General features: G+C 40.9%; 1 protein-coding gene across 9 annotated transcripts in view; it reads right to left on the reverse strand.

Annotated features, from left to right (window-relative positions):
• Positions 1 to 2,952: 2,952 nt before the first annotated feature.
• The window catches only part of ERC1 (ELKS/RAB6-interacting/CAST family member 1), a 523,992-nt gene continuing 501,267 nt past the window's right edge, over positions 2,953 to 25,677 (reverse strand). For all 9 annotated transcript variants that reach the window (XM_078450206.2, XM_078450210.2, XM_078450204.2 and 6 more), the window contains one exon: positions 2,953 to 8,594. In XM_078450206.2, coding sequence (XP_078306332.1) covers positions 8,457 to 8,594 — 138 coding nt within the window. In that variant the 3' untranslated portion in view covers positions 2,953 to 8,456. The remainder of the gene's footprint in view (positions 8,595 to 25,677) is intronic.

Genomic DNA, 25,677 nt, shown 5'->3' on the forward strand with positions numbered 1-25,677 from the left:
GGTGGTGTGGGTAATGCTCTACCTTGCCTTCCTTTCCAGGACGGTAGAGATCTCTCACAGTATGGGCCCATCCAACCTCCTTTTAAGCTATGTTGCAGCCTCCCTGTCTTCTCCTCCATGGTTTTGAGCCAAGCAGTATTTGACCTATTGGCATTAGATTGCTTGCTATCCTCAAATACATGGTGTCCTTTCCCACCTCCCTGTTTTTGCTCAGGCTCTTTTCTGCCTCGTCCATCCTTGAACTCCTTTGCTGGCAAAATTCAGTTTATCTTTCCAGGTCAAAGTTGAAATTCTGTGAAGAGCATTGCCTGCTCCTCTGTGTTCCCACAATTTATTGGGATTCGTCCTGTACTGACTATGAGCTCCTTAAGAGAAGTGGCCACAGGAATGGGCTGAAAAGCACAAGCTCTGGAGACAGGGCTGGGTTTAAACTCCAGCCCTACTACTTACAAGCTGCAAGACCTGGGGAAAGTTGTTTAACTGGCCCGTGCCTCATCTGTAAAATGGGGGTAACAGCACCTACCTCATAGGATTGCTATGAAGAGGAGATAAAACGTGTGTGGGGCTGAGAGCTGAGCCTGACACATGGGAAACGTGCCCCAAGCTGGTATTACTTGCATGGCTGGTACCCAGAACACAGCAGAGCGTGCACACTGAACTGAGTGCTCTGCTGGCAATTTGTGAAGGTGGGTTACTGGGATCCTCGGGGAAAAGGTGCATGTGTGATGACTGGGCAAGTATAATTGGAGGATGTGACTCTTGAACTCAGGAAAATTCCCAGCACGCGCAATCACAGAATGGTATAATGAAGCCGGTGCACCCAGCCCCCAGCTTCAACAGTTACTGATTTGTGGCCTATATTTCTGTACTTATAACCTGCTCCTCACCACCTCTCAACACACATACTGGATTATCTTAAAGCAAATTGCAGACAAGAAAAAAGCAATTTTATGCTTTACACTCTTAAAGGAGCTTTCAAAAGGGAAACACATAATCATATATTATCCTCATTATGGCTGTGGCTTGTGACCTCGATGAAGGCGGCCTTATTTTCAAGGGGAAGGTTGAAAAGAGGGTGAGAGATCAAGGGGCAGCCAAGGGCTCCAGGCTGGGAAACCAGGGCTTTTTCCAGGACATCTGGGAAAGCTCGTGGATCTCAAACCAGCTCAGAACACTCCCTCACCCCCGGATCTAGCTAGTTCTTAATCATCTTTGAGCCAGCCTGGGACATTCCACCTCAAAAATCAAATAATAGCAGTCTTTTCCCAATTCAGAGAAAAAAAAAACAAGTTAATGGATGGAATTCTCAATTGCAAGTTCTCTTCTCACATATTTTCCTTAAACCTTGTGGTCTCTGTGTCCATTTGTCTGCAACTGAGTGCTGGTAGACCGCAGAGTGAATAAACAAATAGTGAAATAAGATTAATGGAAAACCCTGGAAACAGCTGACCAGTGTAATCTGACAGCTTCCTGTGGACACATCTGCTGGCGGTTGGGATTTTATATCCTGCAGTATGATACACGTTCTGCAAGTGGAATCACTCCTGCTTTGTGACGAAATGACGAGCAACATCAGGTTTCCAGTCCTGCAAATAGCACGGCCTCCCAGGTGCTCCTCCACCTGGTGGGACTTCTCAGCAGCTGTGCCAGCTGGAGGCAGGCAGGGCTAGAGCCCAGGTGCTGGGAGAACCTGCCAGGAGGGGCGACGTCTGACTCTCCTGTCCAATTCCCAAGTGCCATAGCACAGTGGGCAGCAGTCTCCATGGGAGAGGGAGTGCATGCAGCGAGCAGGTTGATTCCCTTCTGGAGTAGACGCAGAAACGGAGCTAAGTAGAAAGCGAATTCTCACAAAGAAGTCCCCCAGAGCAACTTCTTATTGAGCATAAGACCAAGACAAATACCAAAGCTGGGGAATTTTCAAACGCAGGTTCTCTAGCTCCTTGACTCTTGGTATTGGCACTTTCTGTTGGTTCCTACAAACCCCACATCCCTGAGCTAATACATCAGATGCACCCCTGTGAAGCCCGAGTCCCAGTTAAAAAAAAAAAGTTCATTTATTTAGAGAGGGCAAGTGAGCATGAGCAGGGGAGGGAAAGAGAAAGAGAGAGAGAGAGAGAGAGAGAGAGAGAGAGAGAGAGAGAGAGAGAATGAGAAAGATCCTCAGTAGGCTCCCCTCTGTCAGCACAGAGCCTGACTCGGGGGATTGATTCCACGAACCATGAGATCATGACCTGAGCCAGAATCAAGAGTCAGACGCTCAACTGACGGAGCCGCCTGGGCGCCCCCTTAGTCCCAGTCCTGAATGAAACCACCTCAGCTATGCCATGGCTGCCCCTTCACCTGAGTACAAGCTCTGGAAACGCAGTTAGATGCGGAACGGGGAAACTGGCTCAGGGCCTAGCATGTAAGGGAGAAAGGAAGGTGGAAATTGACTTTGAAAAGCAATTCAGGGGGCTCCTGGGTGGCTCAGTTGGTTGAGCATCTGCCTTCGGCTCAGGTCATGATCTTGCGGTTCATGGGTTAAGAGCCCCACGGCAGGCTCTGTGCTGACAGCTGAGCCTGGAGCCTGCTTCAGATTCTGTGTCTCCCTCTCTCTCTGTGCCTCTCCCGCTCACATTCTCTCTCACTCCCAAAAATAAACATTAAAACAAAATTTTTTTTAATTAAAAAAAAAAAAAAAAAGGAACTCAGGGGCTGCCAATCCAGAGTTCAGATGGGAGCCTGAAGGAGGCCTACTCATTTGGGGGCATCACCCCGCCAGGCCCTTCAGGACTGAGACAGCCTTGGGCTCCTCCAGCCCCACCTTAACCTGGAGCCCCACTGGTTCTTGGCTTACTTACCAAAGCATTAATCTCTGGGAGACCACTGGCTTCTCCCTGCTTTTCTGGCATTTGAGGACTAATCTCACTTGGATAATCAGACTGAATGAGACTCAAAGAAAGACACAGCACACAATTTTTAAATAACTTTATAATTTCCTGATGGATTTAGTTTGTGAATAAAAAAGAAAAAATGGACAAAGTGTTTACAATAATTATCAAGGCAAAGTTGACTATAACACAATTTCTTTGTAATGTCATTATCCTGTCAGTAACATGACTCTGGCCATCACACACACACGCAAACACACACGCACGCACACACACACACACACAGTTGAAGGCAGCAGGTGCATCTGCATCACAGACACCATCATTGTGGCTGCTACTGTCACCAAAAGGAACTCAAGCTAGGAGTCAGTGCCCAGTGCTCCTCAGCTCCTCACTAAAGTGCAGCTCCCCTCTTCCAAAGCAGAGGGGGCGAGTCCCAGAGAGACCCCCGAGTCCCCATCCTGGACATCACGGTGTGCTCAGCAGGTTCCTGGGCTAGTCGGCTAGTCCTGCGTGGGCAGACAGGCCAGAACGGATGGTGTGTTGCCCTCAGGTAGGTCTGGCTGCATTGGAGCGTGAATGCAATACTGGTGCGGTGTGGAAAGAAGGGCTGGGCTCAGAGCGCTTGTTCTGGCCCGGGGCGAATGCTCTGGCTTCAGCAGGGTTCCCGTCCTTTCCTGATCAGGGCATCTCTAGGGCCAAGAGAGACAGCCTGGGCCTGGGAGATGTAGGGTCTAAAAGGCTTAAGGGGAAGGAATCTAGGGACTGAAGCCAGAAGGAACTGAGATCTGAGTACAATTCATTCACCTGGATTGCAGGCTCCAGGCTGGCCACTGCTTGGCCTGTAGTGGATGAGTCACTGGATGATATAGCACCAAGTGGGCAGGAAAGAGGTTCTGTGGCCTGTACAGGGCTGCCGGGTGTGGCGCTTCCGAGTCAAGCCTAGGTTACCACACAGTATTAGGCACACTGAGCTGGGACCAATGTGGGTTTGAGGGTGGTTATGGGGTCACAAAATTTGAAACCTCTACCCAGGGGTCCTGAGGATGTATAGGAAATCTCTGGCACAGTGGGGACTCTCTGAGCCCCAGATTCCAATTCCTTTTACGCAGCAGTTATCTCTTTCGCTCAGGCAGTCCCCTACCTAGAGTGTGGTCATCGTGTTTCCCAAGTGGCTAGCCCAGGTGCCACCTAAGCCAACTTGGGAGGAGGGGGAGGAGTTGGGCTGCCCCATAGCTTGAATTCCTTTATTAACATGATATCATTTTGCATTTTTAAAAACACAGCTCTTTAACTTTTCAGTTCTACAAACTACTTTTTAATATCTTAATAATCTCAACAATGGACACAATGTAACTGCCCCAATGCTCTGAGCCACACAGACAATATCGACAAGCAGAGAAACAAAGAGGAGGTGGGATGGGACAAAAATCCGCTCCCCCCAAAATCAATCCCTAAAACCACCTTTCCCCCAAAAGAGTCAGAAGAAATACCTACAATAGGGTCACAGCACTCACCAAACACGTTGGAAGAAATCAGGAGATGCTTGGTTACAGTTTTGACACTAAAAAGTTTGGAAACAGTTTTTGCTTAAAAAGAGTAAATAAAGACAGCCATTTTGTTCAGAAGGATTTCCCTGTAATGTGTGTGTGTGTTTTTGCCCAAACATTCCCCTAGTCCGCGTGGGGAAAATGCCAGATTCTTTTTAGAACATGTCTTTGACCAGTTCAAGTCGCTGTTCTGAGAAGCCCAGGGACTGGCAGTGATGGAGGGGTCGGCCTTGCAGGCTTGCAAAGGGTAGCATCCACACCACATCTACTGTCTCCTTACCTGCTTCTCCAGTTCTGAACTCCTGCAGGAGGGACATGAGGCTGGGGAGGCAGACGTGGGAGTTACTGATATTGCTGACACAGGGCCCATGGTAACTTAGGAAGTGCCACGTGAGGGTCACATTCTATGCGACAACATATTCCTTGATTTGCTCTTTCCTCAAAACCCCCGAGAGGGGAGCCAGCGGGCCTATGCTTCACTGCTGGGGTCAAAGGGGAGGGCAGGATGGTTCTGGGATCAGCAGCAAATCCAAATGCCAATCCTGAATGTCACAGGGGAGGGATGACTAATAAAACTTTGTAATGACTTCCTCTTCTCTCTGGGGAGTGGGTGAGCCAATGAGCTCCCGTGGAAAACCAAACAGACTTTTATTGACAAAAGGTGTCAAGTCCCACTGCTACTACTGACACCAAAGGCAGTCTTGGGTCCAGTTTGCTTCACTAATATTTCTAAAGACCAACTGTAAGGAAGAGAGAGGGAAGCACTTTGATCTTTGTTAGGTTATAAGATACTAGGTTAAAGGTTAGAGCTGAGATGGATTTAGGGATTCCCATTCATATTTCTTAATATATTAAAGCCTATTTAAAATCTTTTCCATTTCAAATAGTATCCAAGTCCTTGTAAATCTCAATTCAGATACTTCATCAAGAACTCAATGAGTACCTGGAATAGAGGTATATGAAAAGATGAGAAAATCACATTGTATTTCTTCAGCCCCACATTGGATTCCACTCACTCTTCTTCATCTTGTCCCCTTTCGTGATGACCTTGATTTGGGGTACAGATCTTTAGGTGCTAAGGGGTAACTAGACTTGCCAATGGAATGGATGAGTTTGGTGAACATAATAGGCAATGTGCAATGAGCTTTCAAGGCTCTAGACCTTCGGCAGCAGTTGAGTGACCTAGTGAAACCATGAACATCAGAAGAGTGTCATGCAATGATAAGTCTTTGTGTGATGGGAATAGTGCATTTAGTAAAAGTTGGCTCAATGAGTTATCTCAACTCAAGAAGATACTCTAAGTGCTGGACACTGTATTAATTTTGTCCCTATAACATACAGTCAGGTCACGTTCACTACTAAAGTTTAGCCAGAACCTACTTTCATCTAGAACCAAACAGTCCCCAGAACCATTTGAGATGCTAGAATGACCACCCAAGAGAAATCAAGGAGATCCCTGCTACGGTTCACAGAGACCACACAGATAATATTTGCCCCAGATATTTTTCTTACTAGAAGTATTTGTCCAGAGGACTTCAATAAAGTTTTGGAGAAGAAGCAACAAGAAGGCTTGAAATGAAAAGGGGAAGAAAGGAAGTGCAGTGAGAGTCATGCACCGAGTGGGCAAAAGTGACAGGTATTGTATTTGACAGCAAAGACAGAATGAGCAGGACCCAGGGAGACCTGCTGATGCCTTCCCTTGCCAAAGCTGCTAGAGAACAGTCAGCCAGAACCAGGCCACTTCTTTGTGGATGGCCTCTTCTCCTGCCTTCTCTGTTCTGCCGTAGTCCTGTGAAGGCTATTATCATACCTCGGTTCCTTGCATTATGGTAGATAAAGTGAGATGCTAATACACCAGGCTTAAAATACTGGGGGCTATCTACATGATTTATGGGCAGTGCAATAAATACATGGAATTGAGGTGATTGACCACAAACGACCACCACTTACTATCTTACCCCTACATCTCCCACTTTCCCTGCTTCTGGCCAGCCTGGCTATCAGGAAGCATCTCAGTAAGAAGTTTATGAGCAGAGTCCACTTAAACCTTCGATAAGAAACAGTCTACAGCTTCTCATAGGAGAGGCTGTTTTACAGCAGGGAATCAGGGCAGCTGGAGATATGACCATATAAGTTAATGGGACAGTCAAGAGCTGCTGGTGGGAAGATACTGGACTGAAGGCTTGTGATGACTTTACAGGCAGCATCATTCTTTGGGTGAGTAACTGGGGAGGGGGAAAGGACAAAATGCAAGACAAAAGCATTTAGCCCAGCAACTCTTATCAGAAGATGTGAGTATCTGGTGGGCGTCTGGCTGGAGAGGTGGTTAAAGGCTACATTTGGGTTAAGTGGTCTCTTTCTTGGTGCCTGATTATTTATTTATGACTGTCATTGTCTAAGCCTGGGAAAAATGCCCCTCAAAATGCCAATACCTTCAACTTGATTTGCAACTTTAGGGTCAATTTTTTGATCCGCAACATGGAGCTGGCCAGGTTCCACGTGGTGTACACAGATGTGTGAAGAAAACACTATCTACTACTGCAGCCCCCCTAAACACTATACTCTTGCAGGGTAACGACGACAAATAAAAATCCTGAACCACCAAATAAGATCCTGCAGGCAAGTAAGTGACTCAGCTCCCTGCCCCTGAACTCATCAATTACATTATAGTGAGAAATGCTAATCTGTAAAAGATTTTTTTATGAAAAAGATAACTTCTACTCAGAAGGAGTAGGGAGAAGATAGGTATACCTTTTACTGCTTTGACTCAAACAAGGTATGTCTCAGAGTCCTTTACATTTCTCCCTCACTAAAAAGAGACTTTTTTTCAAGGATGGGTACCTAACAGTGACTTGCACATAGTAGGCATTTCATACATACTATTTGAATGAAAGAATGGAGGAAGGAATGTGTGTGGGATGAGAAACATTCATTTGTGCCAGAAGGGAGGTTCCAGACAATGCACGAGGCTATGGTTATGGGAGTGCACATCAAGAGTAAAGCTAAAAGGGTAGAAGGTGGGTCATAAACTTCAGCAACCGCTGGGCCGCAAGAGCATACATAGAACATGGATGGTGGGAAGGCAGAAGCATTCTTTAGGGGCTCAGGGGACTAGAATGCTGATGAGGGAGATGTTTAGGAGAAACCAGCCTGGGCCCAAGGAGCGGTCATCTTCTACAGAAGCAGAGCAGCAGGTGGTTGATGGCAAGGTTCGTGTCAAACCCCTCTTCTCTTTCAGACTGAGACGTATAATCTGACAGATTAAGTATAATAAGGTCAAAGGTCTTAAACAAGAGGGATCGGGGGAGAACTGTTCACACCATCTTCTTATTAACTGGTTGAGAAGAGCAAGGATGTGAGACAGACAGGACTGGGTGAAGACTCCAAACTTTTGGTATTAGTGTTCACTAAGCCCTCATGAGGCCTGCTTGCAGCTCCCCTGCATAAAACATTACATGTGAAAGTGAGCAAAAGAAACAGTAAGAAGAGTCAGTTTCTCTTTGTCCCTGTTCTCTCTTTTCCCCCTCTCTCTTTTTAAGATTTTTTTTTTTTTAACCCTTTTAGGAGAAAGCACCTGTTGTGATATTAGAACACTCAGCTCTCTGGTCCATTGGGAAGTTTCTTTCAATATGTTGAACTCCAAGGAGATTCCAGATTTAGTTCTCATGTCAAGGACAGAGGGTAAACAGGCTACCTACTCCATGTCCCACTGTAAGGGCAGAACCACCAGCTTCCACAGTCCTCCACTGTTGATGACCAGATGGCAGTTCTTCATGGAAACTTGGCCACTTACCTACCCTGGACATCAAGAAAATTAGTGTAGAGACAATATCCAAAGTAGAAAGGCAGAGTTAAGATGAGAGCTGTAGAAAGGATGCTGGAATCATACTTGAAGGACCAACCAAGATGGGATACAGTTTGTAGTGTTTGTTGGGTGCCAGAAGCTCCTGGGAGCCTGTTCCTTCCAGCTCTTCTTTCTTGGCACCTGGATTTACTATAGCAGGCTGCTGGGCTGGCTACTCCCCATAAAGCAGGGTCAGGATGACTCTTCCAATGCATTGACCACTTGCTCCAGGATGTCGGGGCAATGATCTGCTATCTGCTGGAGAATGGCATTGGCAAACTCCTGCAGTTCTGCATTGTCCCGTTCACCTTTTTCTAGCTCATTCTGAAGCTGAAAGGGAAAGAAAAGATGGATTTCAGATAAAATAAAATTACCCTGTTTGCACTGGGTTAAGAATTACTGTCCATGAATAAAGAAACTGCATTTCCAACAACATGGATGAACCTGGAGGGCCTTGTGCTAAGTGAAATAAACCAGACAGAAAGGCAGATACTGCATGGTATCACTTATAAGTGGGACCTGGGGGGAAAAAGTCAAACTCACAGGTTGCTATCAAGGGCTGGGGGGTGGGGGAGATGGAGCAGGTTGGTAAAAGGGCACAAACTTTCAGTTATAACATGAATAAGGTCTGAGGATCTAATGTATAATACGATGACTACAGTTGATAACATCATACTGTAGAATTAAATTTGCTAAGAGAGTAGAACTTAAGTGTTCTCATAAGGGGAAAAAAGGAAGTATGTGAGATGACAGATGTATTACCTCGACTGTGGGAATCTTCACAATGTCTATCAAATCAACATCTGCACTTAATAGATCACAATTTTGTCAATTAAACCTTAATAAAGCCGAAAATTAAAAAAAAAAAAAAAAAAGAGAGGCACTTTCTATGTGAAGTCTTCCTGCATCAACGTTAACAACCAGGAAAGTGTAAACGTTAACATCAAGTGTTTGTTCGTGAAGGTGTGACTAGTTCACCAGTAATCTGCGGAGCTGGAGCCCCAGCTCCAGTCCCCTCATTCCAGGTGGAACATTCTCTCCACTGTGTCCCAATGTCACACCTCTGTCCAGGATGGGGAAAGGGATACATGCATGACCTCAGGTAGGATCTTAATCTTGTGTAATGGTTCTCATCCTAGGGAAACTTATAATTTAAAAGACTTTCCCCATTTGCTATATACCACTTTTGTTCAGTACATTAGACTATCTGCTCATATAGCTAAAGAGATTATTTTGAGAAACATTTAAGATGCTTAGAAATATAATTCTAACTTCCTGTTGTTTCAAACACTCTCTTGGACATTCCTTCAAGCATTAAAACAACATTTATTGAGGGCCTACTACTTGGTGAAAGATGGAACAGATCTGGTCTTTTCCCTGAAGATCCACTTGGGTTAATGGAAGAAAACACACAAACAGATCATTACAACACAGGATGGTAGGGGCCATGGCCGAGGCTCAGACATGCACTGTAGTGGAAGGCATAATAGGGCTGTTTGCATCCTGGAGGAGTGTGAGAAGATGCTACTGAAGGCAATATGTGGTGTGAATCTTGAAGGCTGAGCGGGAGTTTGCTGGGAGGTCAAAGGCAGAAGAGGCTTTCAAGCACATGAAACAAGGGCAGGTGTGTAGGGCTAAGAAAGGGCGTGGGACCTTGGGGAAGAGGGAGCTTCTCAGCATGGCTAGAGCATAAGGTAAGGCGGCTGGGCAGAGAGTGACAAAATGAAGCTGATTATGCTAACTAATTTGGATGTAAATTAAAAAAATAAAATTAAAATAAAATAATTAAAAATAAATAAAAGAAAGACAATGAAGATGAGGACACAGACAGGGCCACACTGTTTGTAAAGCTAAGGAGTTCAGATTGAATCTGGTTAAAAAACAAAGAAAGAAACACCCACAAAAAGGAAGTCCAAGAGTTTTCAAACAGTGTAGTAACATGGTCAGCTTCATTTTTTTAGAAGAGACCTGTGAAGATAAAAACACGTTAGCCTGAGTGGAGGGAACACTAAGCTAAAAGAAGTTTTGTGGCAAGCCCAGGTGAGAGTTAAGGAGGGCTAACACGGGGGCACCTGGATGGCTCAGTCGGTTAAGCATCTGACTTCGGCTCAGGTCATGATCTCATGGTTTGTGGGTTTGAGCCCCGCGGCGGGCTCTGTGCTGACAGCTCAATAGATTGAGCCACCCAGGTGCCCCTGTTTTAAGGACTGAATGAGCTACTTATATAAACTGCAGTACAATGCCTGACACACAGAAAATTTTGTATGTTAGATGTTGTTACAATTATTGTTGAATAGGTAAGATTACCTAGACAGAGCATGTAGATTAAAAGGCAAATAGAACCAAGTTGTTTTTTTTTTTAAGAACCAACTTTTAATTACACTGCTGACAGAATCCACATGCTGTGAGCCAAGAATTAGCATGCTGCGTCTTCAAATATATCAAAGAGTTAGGAACAGATTTTGCAATCTTTATTCTGTTAAATGTTGACTGAATACCAGGACATGCAAGGACCAGATTTAGACTACTCTAAGTCTTGACGCATCTCAAGGTCTGACTGTGTCATATGAATATGAATCTCTGAAATGGGGAAACCAAAGAAGCAAAGTGCCTTTTAAATACAGCTGCACAAAATATAACCCAGAAATACTGCTAGGTGAAAAGGCCACTATTCTCAAATCTCTTGAACAGAACTGAAGTCAATCACACAAAGTAACAGAGGAGGTTGTGAGGTTGTATTGCCTCAGTTTCCCATCTCAGTCCTTCCTAGGAATATTCTGAACATCTTTGATTTATATTCTGAGTCGGGTATCTGCACTTCACTCTCTACAAGTCAAATAGTCACTTCCTATGAAATATTTTTCTAATTTGGCTTCTGCTAAGCAGATAATCACGAAGTTACTTAATGGATTCATTTTAGTTTAAAAATTTTCAGGTTTTTTTTTCTAATTCAAAAAGTATTATGTATGCATTGTAGAAAAATTTTAAAACAAAAACACCAAGAAAAAAAAATCAACTGTAATATTAGCATCAGGAGATAACCACTGCTACATATTTTGTCATATATTCTTTGAGACTTTGTTTTATTACACACACACACACACACACACACAGACACACGTGTAATTTTAGAAACAAAATGGCAATGATAGTATATAGATTATTTGTGAGCTGATTTTGTTTTCACCTAAAAATATACTATAAATACGTTTCAGACCAAATCCCAAAGGCTCTTTCAGAGCCTGATAACTAATTCTAAAATTTATCCCTATGTATAAATATACAACAGGAACCAAGAAAATATTTTAAAGGAAGAAAAACAATGTGTGGACTGGCTTACCAGATTACAAAACATACTGTAAAAAGCCACGAATTAGAAGAGTATTGTACTGATGAAATTAGATCAATGGGATTTAGAATATGATCAGGAGGCATTTGAAATCAATTAACTGTATTAGGTCAACTGGGCCCAGTTGTGGTCAGATTCCTGCTCATATCATACATAAACATAAATTTGAAATTACCTAAAGATCTAAATTTAAAAATTATACTGTGAATTCATATTCTTCTCATGTACACACAAAACATTCTCCAGGATAGATCATATGAAAGCCACAAAACAAATCTTAATACATTTAAGACTGAAATCACATCAAGCATGTTTTCCAACCACAATGATATGAAACTAGAAATGTTACAAAGTGAAAACAGGAAAATTCACAAATATTTGGAGATTAAACAACATGTGACTGAAAAACCAAAGGGCCAAGAAAGAAATCAAAAATTACTTGAGGAGCGTCTGGGTGGATTAGTTGGTTAAGCGTCTGACTCTTGGTTTTGGCTCAGGTCATGATCTCACGGTTTGTGGGTTTGAACCCTGCATCAGGCTCTGTGCTGACAGGGCAGAGCCTGCTTGGAATTCTCTCTCTTTCCCTCTCTTTCTCCCCTCCCCTGCTCGCACTCTCTCAAAATACATAAATAAACTTAAAAAAATTACTTGAGACAAAAATGAAAATACAACATACCAAATCTATGGGCTACAGTAAAAACAGTTCTTAAGAGGGAAACTCAGTGACAGATGCCTACAGTAAGAAGCAAGAAAGATCTCAAACAACCTAACTTTATACCTCAAGGAACTAGAAAAAGAACTAAGCCCAAAGTTAGCAGAAGGAACAAAATAACAAAAAAGACTAAAAAAACAATAGAAATGAAATAGAGACTAAAAAGACAATAGAAAAGATCAATGAAACTAAGAGGTGGTTTTTTGAAAAGATAGACCAAACTTTAGCTAAATTTACCAAGAAAAAAAGTAAGAGAACTCAAAATTGGAAATTAAAGATGAGATGTTATAACCTGTACCAGAGAAAGACAAAGAATCAAAAAAGATTACTATAAAAAATTATATGCCAACAAACTGGACAACCTAGAAGAAATGCATAAATTCCTAGAAACATACAACCTACATAACTGAATCATGAAGAAATAAAAAATTGTAACAGATTTTTAGCAAGGGAACTGAATCAGTAATCAAAAACCTCCCAACAAACAAAAGCCCAGGACCAAATGACTTCACTGGTGAATTCTATCGAACATTTAAAGAAGAATTAATACCAATCCTTCTCAAACTCTTCCAAAAAATAGAAGAGGAGGGACAGTGCCAGACTCATTTTACAAAGCCAATATTACTCTGATACCAAAATCAGAAAAGATACCACAAAGAAAGAAAATTGTGGCCAATACTGCTGATGAACATAGATACAAGATCCTCAATAAAATATTAGCAAACTGCATTTAATACTACATTAAAAGGATGTACACCATGATCAAGTGGGATTTATTCTAAGGATGCAAGGATGCTTCAACATCTGCAAATCAGTAAAATGTGATAAACTACAGTAACAACATGAAGGCCAAAAGTCATATGATCATCCCAACAGATGTAGAAAAAGGATTTGATAAAATTCAACATCCATTTATAACAACTCTCAACAAAGAGGGTATAGAGAGAATATACCTCAACATAAATTAAAATAAATAAAGGAAAAAAAGACAAAGGATTGGGATCAATGTATTATGAAGCCTAATAATAGAAAAATGGGCAGAGGATATGAACAAAAAAACTCATTGAAGAAAAACAAATGGCTAATAAGCACATAAAAAATACACAACCTCACTGAGTATTAATAATTACTAATGAGTAGTTAAAGAGATACAAATTAAACAAGATAGAGTTTTGTTCCCCCTATCACACTAGCAAAAGACTGTTAACAATCCGTGTTGATATAGATTTGGGGAAGTGGGTACTTTGATACTGCTAAGGGATGGAAGGACTTTCAATTTTACTCTCTATACTTTTTTTTTTTTAAATTACAGTTGACACACAATATTACATTAGTTTCAGGTGTACAACAGAGTGACTGAACATACCTATATGTTATGCTATGCTCACCACAAGTGTGGCTACCATCTGTCACCATTACAACACTATCACTATACCACTGACTATATTCTCCTATGCTGTACCTTTTATCCTCATGACTTATTCATTCCATAACTGAAAGCCTGTATCTCCCACTCCTCTTCATCCATTTTGCTCAGTCACCCATCCCCATCCTCTCTGAAAACCACCAGTTTGTTGTCTGTATTTATAGGTCTGTTTATGCTTTTTATTTGTTTATTCAATTGTTTTGTTTTTTAGATTCCACATATAAGTGAAATCATATGGTGTTTGTCTTTCTCTGACTTATTTCACTTAGCATAATGCCCTCTAGGTCCATCCATATTGTTGCAAATGGCAAGATTTCATTCCTTTTTTACGGTTGAGTAATATTCCATTGTATATATGTGTATGTGTAGATACGTCTCTCCCTTCCTCCCTCCCTCTCTCACATATCACATCTTCTTTATCAGTTCATCTATTGACAGACACTTGGATTGCTTCCATAATTTGGCTATGGTAAGTAAAGCTGGAATAAACATAGGGAAGAATGTATCTTTTCAAATTAGTATTTTCATTTTCTTTGGGTAAACAGCCATTAGTAGAATTACTGAATCATATGGTGTTTTTATTTTTAATTTTTTTGAGGAGTCTCCACACTGGTTTCCACGTTGTACCAATTACATTACTTCCAAGAGTGCACAAGGGTCTTCTTTTCCCCATAGCCTCATCAACACTTGTTACTTCTTATCTTTTTGATTCTAACCATTCTGACAGGTATGAGGTGATACCTCATCATGGTTTTGATTTGCATTTCCCTAATGATCAGTGATGTTGAACACCTTTTCATATGTCTGTTGGTCACCTGTATGTCTTCTCTGGAAAAATGTCTAGTCCTCTGCCCATTTTTAATAAGATTTTAATTAATTAATTAATTAATTAGTTAATTATTTTGGTGTTGAGTTGTACAAGTTCTTTATATATTTTGGATATTAACCTCTTACTGGATGTATCCTTTGCAAATATTTTCTCCTATTCAGTAGATTACCTTTTTGTTTTGTTGACGGTTTCCTTCATTGTGCAAAAGCTTTTTATTTTGGTGTAATCCCAATAGTTTATTTTTGCTGTTATTTCCCTTGCCTGAGGAGACAAATCTAGAAAAATGTTGCTAAGGCAAAAATCCAAAGAAATTACTGCCTGTGTTTTCTCCTAGCATTTTTACAGTTTTAGGTCTCAGATTTAGGTCTTTAATTAATTTTGTTTACTCTATATACTTCTGTATTATTTAATACCACAAGCAGCATCAATTTTATAAGAAATTTGGATAAAAAGATATAATATAAATATTCAAAGCTGCATGTGTTCTTAAACATATAATTCTGATATTCCAAGACTGAAAAGGGGCAAATAGAAATGTATAAAATATTCATTCAAAAAGTATTGATTGTTTTGCCAATGAAAAGGAATTTAGTTCTGATACATGGTATATAACATGAACCATGAAAACACTATGCTGAGTCAAATAAGCCAGTCAACAGAAGACCACATACTGTATGATTCCATTTTTATGAAATGTCCAGAATAGGCAAATCCAGAGTCAGAAAGTAGATTAGTGGCTGCCTAAGGCTGGGGTGGGATGGGGTAATTGGGAGTGATTGCTAATAAATATGGGTTTCTTTTTAGAATGATGAAAATGTTTGACAATTGATGTGGTGACAGTTGTCCAATTCTGAGAATGTACTAAACCTATTGAATTGTATACTTTAAATAGGTGAATTGCATGGTTTGTGAATTACAGCAAAATAAAACTGCAAAGACAGAAAAAAAGGAGAGAAGGAAGAGGAAGTTTCTTGAAGAGCGTGGATGTTGAGATGAGGGCAGGAAAGAGGGTCTGGAGAAATCGTATGAACTATTCACAGAGGCACAGAGGAGGAAATGCACTTGGCTGTTCACTGAAGTTCAGGAATACAGGAATTACTGGGTCTCGACAGAAGCAGTACCAGTTCTTTGAAGGTGACAAAAGGTCCTTGGGCTGGCTAGGCTTGGGCACTATCCCTCAGAGGACCCTCACTCTATTTACATGGTTTCAGTGAAGCCACACCTAGGGCACTGCGTTCCATTTCAGGCACCTTATTACCAGAAAAATGGAGACAAACTGGAATGAGTTCAAAGGAAAATGGCAGGCATGACTAAGAAGCTGAAAGGATCATTTTATGGGGCAGGATTAGAACTAAGTAGTAGACCTGAACTAACTGAAGACTAAGCGAAGGGAATGCGATTATTACCTACAAATGTCAGGAGGGTGTACACAAGAAGCTGGAGGAGTGGTTGAGCAGTGGAGGAGAAAACATAAGTAGAAGTGGTAGAAAAAGATTAGCGGGAAAAAAAAACCAGAGGCAGACTATAGGCTATGCTTTTTCCAAGGGCTAATGAATGGTTTGCCTGGAAAAAGGTGTTTAAAAAGAGGATCAGAAGAATCAAATAGTTCAGAGAAGGAAAAAAAGAGTTTAGAGAAGGAAGTGTTCCTTCATTAGCTGGAGTTGCTTTCCATCTGGTGGAGCTTTCTCTATTCTCCAGGGATTATGCATGGTTTGCATTTTATCTGAAAGCAGTATTAGATGTGGGCATGGCTGAGCAGGGAGAGAGTTTATTGGCACTTGATCCAATATATGCTAAAATTTCCTGTCTTGAAAAAAATCTCAAAGATCAATTTTTTGTGTGAAACCTGAATTACATTTAAAATGAGGCTTTTTATTTTGACTTCGAAATGCAAAGCTTTAGTCATTCTGAAGTCAAAGGAGTACAGGAATGTGTGAGAGAAAAAAAAGACCACTTAGGAAAGAAAGGCAATGTGAAGCCATCAAACTAAAAATGTAGACAGATGTGTTATACAGCACAGGTGTGAAAACAAATCTTGAAATATATTAGTACCTTGTTATTTTAAAATATTTCTTTAGCATACACATCACATGTTTAAAAAAGGAAGTTTTTATACGGTATCAGTATGTAGTGGGTCCTATGGATAAATTGGGAAAAGTGTGTTCTAGCTTCTGAAGTATAATTTACCAGATATCTCACTCTTCTTGTTCCCTCTACCCCTGCCCACACCCTGCCCCTATGCCTGCCTATTCAACTCTCACCTCCTCCCCAAAGAAGGCCCCTTTAGATTTAACATCAGAAAAGAATTTCCCAAAAAGTACAAACATGTAATATTTGGGGTTTAACGTAAATTCTTATTACACCCTAGCTGCTAGGAATTAAATCTTTTCCCCTCCCCTCTTTCCTTTCCTTGTTAAAGTTACATATCCAAACTTAGTGGATATTAAGACTGAGTAATCCAACAAGATCTTCTATTTCCTATTCTCTACTTTCTAATATTGGCAGGCTAATTCCACCACTGCAAGTACTGAGGTGAAAAATACTGTCTTCTTGGTTTACTTTCTTAAAACACCATAATTATATGCAGCACCTAAGTTTGCACGATGCCCTCTCTAGATAGAAAGATGCAATTTTCTGTGTACATATTGAAAGCTTTGCATCTAAACCAAACAACAAACTTGAAAACACTTCCAACGTAAAATAATTTCTACAAAGCTGCAAAGTAGATTTGTTCCCACGAATCCCGCAAGCTCCCGCTGCAACTTAAGCATTAAATCCCTTATCTCAGCACCCTCGTTTCCCTCCATATATAAAATATCACTACAAAATCTTCCTCAAGTCTCTTGGGTACCTCAAGATTGAGTGGAAAAACCCAATTCTACTAAACCTTAATTTGATGAAGATACTCTGAAGGAAGAGATTATTGTAGTAATAGATGAATAGGTATGAGAAAATATAAAATAACATGCTTTGCTCAATGAAATAGGGATTTGAAAATGTGGATTAGGGATGACTATGAGGGCAACAAGTCTTGCTGCTCCAAACATTCTGAATGGGGTCTGGGGCCATTAGTGACCAAGAGCACAGCACTCATGATGGGTTAGTACCATTCACTGAATAAGCAACCAGTGAGTCTGAGGAAATTGTTACTAAGGTAATGCAGACATGAAACACACTACACCTCAAAACAACCTCACAACACTCCTTGTTCCTAATCTATTTTCCAGGTACCCTGTAGCCACCCTTCTATGACCCTGTCCCTTCAATTAACTCTGTGTTTCCAATCTCCTTCTCCCCTGGTCTTTCACCATGGCTTCAGAGGGCGCTCTCATCCTGAAATGACCTTTGGAATCTGCTTCCCTCACAAGCTAGTCCCAATTTTTCTCTTTCTTTCACTACCAAACATCTCAAAAGAACAGTCTATATTTGCTACCTCTGTTTCCTATTTTCCTCCTTAGCATCTAAGAATTTAGTTTTTGCTATTCACTGAAACTGCTCTCTCAAAAGTTACTAAGCTAAGACTCCCACACTGAAAACTGTAAAACATTATTTACAGAGATAAAAGATATCTTAAATGGAGGAATACAATATGATCATGGATCAGAAGACTCAATAGTATAAAGAATTAATTCTGCCCAAACTAATCTACAGATTCAATTCAATCCAAATAAAACACTCTGGCATGTGTGCATGTAAACTGACAAGCTAATTCAAGGCGTAAGTGGAAATGCAAAGAACCAAGAAGAGCCAAAGCAATCTCAAACAACAAAGTGTAAGAACATGAACTATGTTACTGTTATTAGCATAGCTTGCTATTGGCACAAGAACAGGCAAACAGACCAATGGAACAGACAAGGGGACCCAGAAAAACAGCCCAAATCTGGGAATAACCTCAATGCCCACCAACAACTAGGTGATAAATTGTGGTATATTCATTCATACAATGGAATATCATACAGCAATGAGAATGAACGTATATGTATATCATAATAGACACATTTCATAAACATGACATTGAATGAAAGAAGCTAGACACATAATCTGTGATTCCAGGTATATAAAATTAAAAAACAGGCAAAATGAAGTGTTAGAAGTCAGGTTACCCGTGGAGGGTGGAGTAGCGGCATGACAAGAGATTTCTGAGGTGCTGGTAACTTTCTGCTTTTTCAGGTGTTCATTATAGGAGTGTGTAAAAACTCATTGAGCTGCATACTTATGATTTGTGTAGTTTCTGTATGCATGTTATAAAAAAACAAACAAACCAAACCTCAAGGATTACCTAACAGCACAATCCAGTGGTCTTAACTGTCTTATCCTTGAACTCCTCTGTGATACTTGTTCTGATAACACCTCCTTCTAAAATCTCTCTCCCACTTGACTTTCTGGCTCTTCTCTGCCTGTCCCTATATTTCTTGTCTGTCTTGCTGCTGTTCCTCTTCTTTCTGCTTCCTCCCACACATGCAAAACCTGAGTTTTAGGGGACGTTCCTCTGTTCTTCGTCTTTTGTCCTCTGCTTAGACTGTTTTCCTTGAGCTTTATTTATAAAGTGGTAATAATAACAGCAACTAACTTACTGGACATTTATTGTGGACCAGGTATTATTCTAAGTGCTTTAGTGCATTGACACAATCTACTTCCTTTGCCCATTTTATGATTTCTTTTGGGGTAAGTTTTTGTGGGTTTTGTTCAACTTTAAGCATAGAAAATTTCACACATACACAAAAGAAAACAGTAAACGAACCCTCATGTGACCTAAATTTAAGGATTATCAGGGTATGTCAACATAATTCTAATTCCCTTCTCTCCTGAATTTGACTATTTTTCAAATGCTTAATAAATACTTCTTTGTGAATGTTCCACTTATACATCAACTCGTACTGTTCATACTGTTTAGTAAACTGTTGTTTTCACTTAATAATTACTACAAGGAGTTTTTCATGTCATTATAAATTCTTCTAAAATACAGTTTGTATTTTTATTAAAAATTTTAAAAAAATATTTATTTTTGAGAGACAGAGAGAGACAGAGTGTGAGCAAGGGAGGGACAGAGAGAGAGGAAGACACAGAATCCAAAGCAGGCTCCAGGCTCTAAACTATTAGCACAGAGCCTGACGCAGGGCTCAAACCCCCAAGCCATGACCTGAGCTGAAGTCAGACACTCAACCAACTGAGCCACCCAGGTGCTCCTAAAACACAATTTTTAAATGGGTCATATTGTAATCAAATTTATTGATGTATTTTAATTTAAATAATTCCATTATTAGAAATTTAGTTTGTTTTCAATTTTTTCTTTTTATAAATAGTGACATGTTGAGTTTGCTAGTACATAAGTCTTTGCGTATTTATGATCGTTTTCTTTAAATTCCTGGATCAAAGGGTATACACCTCTTTAAAGCTTTTGACATCTTACCAAACTGTTCCAGAAGAGCTGAACTAATATTCAGCCCACAGACAACAAATATGGGTGCTCATTTCCCCACCTACTCAATATACTGGGGCAACACACATGCACACACACACACACACACCCTGATCTTGCAGATATGACAGGGCTATTTTCATTTGCAGTTCTTTGTAATTCTTTTCATTTATAGCGAAGCCAAAAATTGAGGCAAAACATTCATAAATATATTTATTGGCCTTTTCTTCTTCTGGGAAATTCCTGTTAACGCCCTTTCCAGGCTATGTTTCTTTTGGTTTAGTTTCTTCCTTGCTGATCTCACGGTCACTACCCCAACACAAGCTATCTTATCCTAGATCTTTTGCTTATTGTAATAGCATCACATGCACATCAACCCTGGTTTTAAGAGCACTCTTTCTAAAAACATGTTGGATTAGGTTCCCTACTCCTCTTCCAACGTCTTAAATGATTTCCTACCTACAAAACAGAGGCCAGTCTCTCTGGCATGGCAACCACAGTCTGGCTCCATCCTACTGTCCCAATTTCATCCTCTGTTATAGCCTTGCCACGTGCAAATAGCCTCCTGGTATATGCTCTTGTCTTTGCTTTTACTTTGATGTGGTTCCCTCATTCTAGAATGTGGATAATCTTCCCTCCTACACACCTCTCTTCCCTGTCTTACTCATTCTTTATGATTGAGCTCAACTGGCTCTTCTCTCTATGAAGGTAGAGGTAAATATTGCTGTTCTTCTCTGTTCTCTTCAGAGGTAAATATTGCTGAAGTATTAATTTTGTCTTGAGTTTCAAGAATTGGCTATTTAATTCCCCAGCTCTTCTTCAAACTCCTTGATGGATTCTTTTTTACATATCAATGCTGCCTAGCAAAATACCCTGCACATAACTAGCAATTGAGAAACGACTGGTGTATGTATAGACGGAAGGAATGCATGCTAATCCTGGATGGGGGAGGGGGACACTGATAACTTTCCAAAGAGTTTTTTTTCTCTAAGTTTGTTTGTTTGTTTATTTGTTTAGAGAGTGTGCTAACAGGGGAGTGGCAGAGAGAGAGGGAGAAAGAATCCCAAGCAGACTTTGCACTGGCATCAGGCCCAACGCGGGGCTTGAACCTATGAACCATGAGATCATGACCTGAGCCGAAGCCAAGAGTCAGGCGCTTAACTGACTGAGCCACCCAGGTGCCCCTCAAAGAGATTTTTAAGATAAAATGTGAAGCATCTCAAAATCAAGACTGTGTGATGATACAGACCTTATAGCAGGGCACATAAACCATATACTGTAGCATCTCACTTTGTTTAAAGTTCTCAAAAGATGGAGTATGGGCCAAGTAAAGGATACTAAGGTGGTCTCTGGCAAGAATTTTCTGGCTTTGTCTGCTGAATGTTATTATAATGTATTCTGTTCCTAGTAGCTATTCCAGCCCTCCCTGAACTCAGAGTAGTAATATGATTTCTAGAGGGACTCGAGCCAAGAATCACAAACGCAAAAGCAACTCAATCTGAATGCTCGAAGCAACACAAGCTGGAAGTGTGTGAACACAAGGGAAGGAGAGAATGCTTCAGCCTCCACCACTGCTCAGGGGACCAGCAGGCAGTGGAAGCTCAGAATGAGGTTTGTCAGAGATGATGTTCTACAACCTCACACCCACCAAAAATATTCTTATGAAAGCCTAGCTGTAAGGGAAACCAACCGAGTTCCCTTTCTGCCTTCAATGTTAGGACTGTTCTCTGTAGGAGAACAGAGCTGATGGTATGAAGAATAATAAGGAACATAGCTGGACTAGATGGAGAAACAGAAGTGCAGCTGAGGGATGGGCAGATTTGTTCAGGGAAGTTGCCCCTGCTCAGCACAGGTCATGATTTCAGAATAACTACCCTATCTCTCCACAGCCAAGTAAAGGCATAGGGAGAGCTAACAAACTCACTAATTTGACAGTCTTAAAGGAGAGAAAATAGCCTCATTTCAAGGTAAACAGCTCTATTCACAGTCATAGGGGATGAAGTGAAAGAAAAGGACGTATGGATGGATATACAGAAGGGATGGTTACAAGAGAGGTAACTGAATAAATTCAGTTGTGGTTGGCAGTGACTCAGATTAATTCCTTTCCGGAGATAGCTTTGTGGTGGGCAGAAAATTATACAGAGATGCTTAGTTTGGTTTAAGCAGACAAGAATCTGAACTTGAGGTTTTTAACAGCTAGGTCTCAGGATGCATGGGCCATGAGGTCTGAGCTGGTCACCGGCATGATAATTGGAGCCTTTCAGCGGTGATGGATCAAGCTGAAACAGTCCTCCACCCTGGCCAGATCTGGGCTAGAGTCCCCCAGCCCAAATCAGCAGGCTGTTCAACTACATCTACTTAGGTGATATGAAGACATGAAATAACTTCTGAGGTTGGATTTTTGAGAAATGAGAATAAAATGAAACACATTTTTTAAAAGAGTCCTTCACTGTTTTGGCATCTTTTTTTTTTTTTTTTAAGTTTATTCATTTTGTGAGAGAGAGAGCATGTGCGAGCAAGTGCATGCACGGGGGTAGGGGGAGGGGTAGAGAGAGAGGGAGAGAGAGAATCCCAAGCAGACTCTGTGCTGCCAGTGCACAGTCCGATGTGGGGTTAAAACTCACAAACCAGGAGATCATAACCTGAGCTGAATTTGAGTCAAATGCTTAACCAACTGAGCCACCCAGGTGCCCCTAAAATGAAATGCATTTTGCCATAATATCTATTCATAAAATACAAAATGTATGTGGTCAGAGGGATCTGAGCACACGGTGGGTATTTCTTGCCTAGTTATTTACTTTTCTAGAGGTATCTGGCCACTTTTCACTCTGTAGAATCCCTCTAGCATTTAGTAACAGGGAAAACTAAAGTTGTTCTTTAAGTATTTGTCCTATGATTATTTCCCACAGATTAAGACCAACTCCAGGGGTGCCTGGGTGGCTCAGTCGGTTGAGCGTCCGACTTCAGCTCAGGTCATGATCTCACAGTTTGTGGGTTCGAGCCCCGCATCAAGCTCTGTGCTGACTGCTTGCTCAGAGCCTGGAGCCTGCTTCAGATTCTGTGTCTCCTTTTCTCTCTGCCCCTCCCCCACTCATGCTTTGTCTCACTCTGTTTCTCAAAAATAAATAAATTAAAAAAAAAAAAAAAAAAGACCAACTCCAAAACCTTCTCTTCCCTGGTATTCCAAGTCTGAGCTTGCAGCCTAAATCTCCCAGTTTTCTTCCTAAAGTCTCCACCCACCCCAGTTGCTTGTCATGTTAGAACCTAAAGCAACTGCTACCACAGCCCTAGGCTCTGTGTAATGCTGAGTGGAAGTGGTAATGACCATGAGGTTGCTACTGGGCCTTCTCCTTCTCCCTAACTTGTAATGAACTCCTTTGTCAGGCAATATCTGATTTTGTTCTCATAGGAAAAAAAGGCTTTTGCTGCTTAGGCCCAAAGTAAACAGATGCTGCTGCTCCTCCATGACTAATCTTAAACAAAATGGCATAATAAAAATACGAGTTTAGCTCCATTCCAGCCAGGGGACCTGCATATACATCATCCAAACTCAAAATTCCACTCCTGAACCAGTGTGATATTCCAAAGTGATCTCCCCAAGATTCCTTTGGTTTTGTATCACTAAAGGAACTTCCTCCTATCATTCCCTTACGACAGAAGCATCAAGGTAGGAGGGAACTCCAGGTACTTAAGCCTTTCAGAGCAAGAAAATCATAAATTACACCCTACTATTTTCTAGTACTTTCAAGAGCACGTTATGCCTGGCACATATGAGATGCTCCCTAAATATTGATTAAATGAATGCATGCCGTTTGCCTTGGGGTAGCTAGATTTTTCAGTGTAATATCATCATGTATTTTTACCTTTAGTTTTCAAAGGTTAAAAAGAAAACAAAAACAAAGCAACTAAAAAGCTGCTCTCTTTCTTAGCTACAGCTCTGCAAATTCTGCAGTTCTACCCTGGCAGTTCCCCAACTTTGAAGGAAATAAAGAGTTAAGATTTTTAAGGAGCCTATATTAATACAAAGCATAAAACTTAGGTTCCTACACTAACCCCCAGCAGTTCAATTCTCTAACCTTGTAAGTAAGACAACTACAGCCTAAGGGGATAAAGTGGCCAGTATAATTTAGATTGACAGAAATGTCTACCTCAGGAACACTTATGCATCATCCTTCAAGCCCAACCACTGAGTAGCTAGAGGATCAAACTCTACTGTCTCCAGATGCACAAGGTCTCCATAGAAAAGAGGAAGTCTCCCCTGCCTCAGAGGAAAATCCTACGAGAAATTTGGTCTTGCTAGCTAACTATCAGACATCTAAGAGTTGTCATATTGCTCACTGTTGTTTATTATTCTTTTCAAAGTTAGAATGAGTCATGATTTTGTGAAAGGCAACAAGTGAGAGGTCAAGTAGCCCAGGTAAAATGAATTAGGGTCAGTGGCAATCTAAGGGACCAAACACTTGTTGCTAACACCTGCCACTCTAAATTAATCTCCTTACACAGAGCAGGAGCTGGAACTGGGCAAGTACAATGGATGTAGCAATCCAGATTTAGAAAGTTATGTGTACATAAACCAGCACAAACTTTTGCTTTCTGATAACTCTAACTCTAGTTTGTATTTGCAGATGTCACTAACATTTTAATTTCTAAGCTACTTACGTCTAGACACCTCAAAAATGCTGGCTGCTGCTTTCCTGCCTAAAGCATTCTTCCCTGGCTGAGATAATTTGAGTTTTTTCTATGTGGTATTCTGTGCCTGTAAGAACCTCTCAGGTTACCAACTTTCCTACAAGACTGTATCTTGATATAGGTGTTATGCCTTCTCTGTGCAAGTGAAGGGAGTGAACAGAGAAAGAGTAGGACGAGAAAAAAGAAGATGTGACTGTAAAAGGTAAGAGTGGAAATAGAAAGCCCCCCCAGGAAACCCAATAGGAGATTTACATTGGTCTGATTGGTCTCTGATAAAAGAGAATGGGATGTCATCTTTAGTGTAAAAATGTTCCTGGAACATCAAAGGAACTGTGATGTATCATCCCCTCAAAGAATAAGCCTACAGTTGGTAACACCGTATTGTATAATTGAAATTTGCTAAAAGAGTAGGACTTAAAAAACAGTAGATATGTGAGGTGATGGATGTTAATTAGCTCAAAGGGGGGAAATCCTTTCACAATGTATAGGTATATCAAGTCATTACATTGTACACTTTAAACATCTTACAATTTTTTCAGTTATACCTCAGTAAAGCTGAAAAGAAAAAGAGTAACCCAGTTACCCATCTGGGTGGAGTGCTCACATGAAGCACACTCCTGAGGCAAAGAGATGGATAGGTTGGTCTCCACAAGGCTTTACCAGTCCAAAGACTTGTTGAGGTAAAACTTGAGGCTTGAGAAAGTGTAGAGTGTTATAAACAAATAACCATATTTTCCACTGAGGCAGAATTTTAATATGGCTGCCTAAGTTGATTTGGTAGTTATCTCACATTATCTCTTACAAATCTGTTAAGTGATGTGAATAGAGACATTAATATTAGGGGTCTGTCATTATCAAAATGGAGAAAAATTTCCCTCTTTGCCAAAGGGATCCATCAGAACAGCAGCACAGTTCTGGGAATCTCAGACACAGACAGGCCAGCCAGCCAGCCCAGTGTGTTTGGTTTGGCTCTCAGAAAAGAAAAGTGT

This window comes from Panthera onca, chromosome B4 (assembly GCF_046562875.1).
Source record: "Panthera onca isolate mPanOnc1 chromosome B4, mPanOnc1 haplotype 2, whole genome shotgun sequence".
NCBI lineage: Eukaryota > Metazoa > Chordata > Mammalia > Carnivora > Felidae > Panthera > Panthera onca.